At 30.6% G+C, this 4,143-nt stretch overlaps 1 protein-coding gene across 1 annotated transcript; it reads left to right on the top strand.

Annotated features, from left to right (window-relative positions):
- The first annotated feature begins 1,283 nt into the window (after positions 1 to 1,283).
- LOC131641108 (glycine-rich protein 2-like) lies at positions 1,284 to 1,787 on the top strand. Its single transcript, XM_058911434.1, has 2 exons — positions 1,284 to 1,620; positions 1,765 to 1,787. The coding sequence occupies exons 1-2, from the start codon at positions 1,284 to 1,286 to the stop codon at positions 1,785 to 1,787; spliced, it is 360 nt and encodes a 119-aa protein (XP_058767417.1).
- Positions 1,788 to 4,143: the final 2,356 nt, after the last annotated feature.

The following is a 4,143-nucleotide window of genomic DNA, read 5'->3' as shown; positions in this document are numbered from 1 at the left end:
TTTAGTTTCTAAAATAAATGCAAAAAAATTTCTTCATAGATAATCAAATAATTATATTATTCATTTGATTTATGGGTGAAATCAATATATTTGGCAACGATATAAAAAATATTAATATATCTTTTTAATAAAAATTTATTATCATATTTTTAGTATGAGTTTATTAACATATTTTTAGTAAGATTTTTTTTAGTAATTAAGATATTATAAAATGAAGAACTAAGGGTTTTCTAACACGATTACACTATGTTTTAGTAAGAATTTGACAACGAAGGAGAATCTTGAGCAACCAAAATACCAAATCATAATTTTTATATGGGAAAATGCTAACGAGTGCCCTAGGGGCACTTGTTAAGAGTTTAGAAAAGTAATACTTATATTTAATGTTTTAGAAATGAAAATAATTGACTTTTTTTAAAATAACAAACTTTGTTTTATTGAAATTGCTTGTATTCAATGTATTAGATATTAAAATAAATTATTTATTTAAGAAATTTTTTCTTTATATGAAATGCTGCCCCTAGGACACTGGTTAGCATGACTCTTTTTATATTATTATTTTGGTTACAAAGTTTTTCAATAATGATCTTGTCTACTAATTTAAGTAATTGTCAATTAATTAAATATGTGAAAATGATTTTTTTTTGGTAAGTATTAAAGAATATAATAACGGTCATTAATATAAAATAACTATAACTTAATATTAATTGTCATTTAATATAAATATTTTTAAATATTAATATCAATTAATATAAAATATATATAATTTAATACATAAAAAAATTAAAAAATACAAAAAAAATTGGGGCTTCATGCGCTTGCCATCCATCCATTGGTGGGGCCTAATGTAAAAAAAATTCTTCATCTACTTGTCCATTGGTTGGACGAACCTCAACATCAATTAATCAATTAATGTTGCATAGTGAAACTTTATTATTTCATTGTGGCATTTTGGAACATCGTTTGTCAAAACGTACTATTTAGGTAAAAAAAATTGGTCATAAATAAGATGTGTTATTTGAATATATTTTCAGCTTTTTTAGCCCTTCATTTCAAATTGGTCATAAATGCAGTAAAGATAAGATGCGTGGTCCTTTAAATCCGAAACAGAATGTTTGAATAAAAATTCAAATTAACAGAAAAATAGAGATTCAAATGCACTTACGTAGTAATAGCTGATTTTCCTATTGGAACGCTTTGTTACCATTGTAGTTATATATACCATAGCTTAAACCAATTCACCATACATAATATATTTTCTCATAAAATAAAATTTTTACGAAATGGGAAATTGTTTCACTATAGATGATGATAAGAGAAACAAGAAGAGTGGTTCTACGTCAAAAGTAAAAAAGATTAAGAGAGACAGTTCTAGTGCTTACAAAAGCGATGATTATTTTATTATGACTTCTGCTATGGCTGCTGGAAATAATGGAGGGGGCGGTGACGGAGGAGGAGGACATGGTGGAGGTCAATGTTGCGGAGGACATGGAGGGCATCATGGTGGCGGATGTGGAGGTGGAGGGCATCATGGGGGCGGATGCGGAGGTGGTGATGGATGCGGAGGGGGCGGCGGATGTGGTGGCGGCGGTGGATGTGGTGGTGGCGGAGGGTGTGGAGGTAATTAACTAAATTGTTGTTATACAACCTAAACTTTAGTGGTGTAGTTGTTTAGGGTTTTTGTTAGTTATATAATTTAATTTAATTTTTTGCCACAAACTTTTTATGAGAGTATTTTCTAAGTTTGCTATTTTCTTCATGCAGTGAATATTACTACTCTTCTCTAAATATATAATATATATTCATTTTTGGGTCTATCATATCATATAGAAAATTCTAATGGGTGCTAATGTATATGATTAATGTTATTGTAAAAAGAAAAAGATGATGAGCCAACTTTCTTTCAATCAATTTGAATTAAATAAAAGGAAAAATGTGGTGCGTTTGTTTTATTTATTTATTTTTGACAAATTTAACTATTTTACAAATTTATATATTTTTGTTTTATTTTTCTGAAAAAATTATATCTACGTTAATTTGCATTAATATACATTTAGTTTCATTATAAAATTGAATTATAATTTTTTTTTATCTTTAAAAATCGATATTAGATATCATATCACATAGATGAGTTTTTTTGGTTGATAAGCTATGAAATTATATGAGTACAAGGGGTCAAGTTAAGAAAGTCCAAATAACTCTTACACCAATAGTAAAAGTTACTGCAACCTTTAGATCTCAAATCCTTTATATGTAAAAATCCATCATATTAACTTAATATTATCCAAGACATCACATACTTTGAAGATATATCACCTTGAAATAACATGTAGCTAGCTAAATCACAAGTTTCTTGTGAGGTAGGACTTCGCTTGGTCACAATTGATTATTCCACGCTTGAATAATCAGTCCCTTGCTGACAATCAATTCTTAAGACTTCTCCATCCAAATATCTGAGCTTTCGAAGGAAACTTAGTTTGTCACAAAATTTTAGTAGCCTTCTTCTGGTCTGAACTCAACTCAACACCTTCTCCATGCTGCATAATGACACTACAAAATTGTGTACTAGATAAACTTATCTACAATCCCAACACTTTTTTTTTATAAGCAATATTATATTCAATATCGAGTACTAGGGGTACTCGAACCCGAATACAAAATACACCAACAATTCAACCTATACATCGGTGTTTACAAAAAGCTATACAATTCCAACACTTGGTTTAACCTCATTTAAGATTGTTTTCAACTCATCAATTTATCTCTTCACCTCTGCTTGATCCTCTATATAGCCAAATTGCACGTTCCAACTTCACTTACTGTCTAAGTAAGACCCCATTTCATTAACAGTCTCATTTTAGTTAATTGATAGATCAAATTGTTGCTCTAAACCCTAATAGCCAAACAGTATTGATTGTATATGTTTTTTGTATCATGATCTTGATATATATTATTTGTTAGCATATATATTTATTAGACATTGTATTTAAAAGTTCTGTCGAATTTGTCTATGTTCGGATGGAGATTGTTACTTGATAGGCTGTCCACTAAAGAACAACTGTCCATAAGAGGAATTTTGACGGAGAATAGAGACTTATGTTGCGCCTTCTGCATAACGGAAATTGGATCGCATCTTTTTGAGGAATGTCTGGTTTCTGTAAGAATCTGAAAGGGTGTTCTGCACTAAATAGGCAACCCGATGGAGTTATTTGAAGAGTTCGTGGCCTTTTTTCATAATTGTGAGAAAGTCCTATGCAAGTCGAAAAGGACGATTATTGCTGTAATTTGGTTAGCAACGGTGTGGACTCTTTGGGTTTTGCGTAATGAAATCATTTTTAAGGGAGCGGCGTTTATCTTTGATGAGTGTATGTCGAATATAGTCCTAAGATCTTGGAAGTGGTTATGTTCTTTTTGTAAGACCGTTGTTATAAGTAACTTCTCTATATGGAATACCCTTCCCCTTCTCTGTTTCTCTGTTTTAGGAAGTATGGGGCTTTCCGGTTTGTAAAAGGGAGGAGTATCCCTTATATTCCCTTTTTAATGGAATCTTTGCCTATTAAATAAAATTTTATTATGTTATTTGTATATGAGAGAATAAAGTTCTTAGAATAATTAGTCCATTTAATGACCTATTAAGTATGCTATTACGTATGACTTAATCATGAGACCTCATTAAACATAATGATGTTATTCTTAAAGTATTCGTAGTCAATCATTACTAGTCAAGTTTTACTGTCAAATAGGACAACAATAATGTATAGAGACTATTATGTGAGTAGATTGATGATTGTGTCTCACAAGTCATGGATATGAGATATCAAGTCTTCACGTAGGTATAAATATTATGAGTAATATTTATACTGGATTTGACCCACCATGAGAATACTACATAGTTTGTTATGTAAGTGTCATAAGTTATTCTCATAGTGGTAGTGGTGTATACCACCCTTCGACTTGAAACCTCTAGGGACCCTAGATGTGGAGTTAAGTACTTTATTGTCAATCAAACGTTGTCCGTGACAGGATGACCATAAAGATGATTGATGGGTACTTTAAAAATTATGCTAAGGGACATTAGTGACCTAGATGGGATTTGCCCCTCCTACATATACTGAAGTAATATATGTGGGCCCCTTGATAGAG

Source organism: Vicia villosa, unplaced genomic scaffold, assembly GCF_029867415.1.
Source record: "Vicia villosa cultivar HV-30 ecotype Madison, WI unplaced genomic scaffold, Vvil1.0 ctg.003520F_1_1, whole genome shotgun sequence".
Taxonomy (NCBI): Eukaryota; Viridiplantae; Streptophyta; class Magnoliopsida; order Fabales; family Fabaceae; genus Vicia; species Vicia villosa.
The sequence above is the reverse complement of the archived record's forward strand: the minus strand, read 5'-3'. Positions and strand labels throughout refer to the sequence as shown.

What these genes read in the sequence shown, in the direction of transcription:
- LOC131641108 (XM_058911434.1), top strand. Translation starts at nt 1,284, where the DNA reads ATGGGAAATTGTTTCACTATAGATGATGATAAGAGAAACAAGAAGAGT. An exon ending in TGGTGGCGGAGGGTGTGGAG is followed by an intron (nt 1,621 to 1,764) that starts GTAATTAACTAA and finishes TTCTTCATGCAG; the next exon opens with TGAATATTACTACTCTTCTC.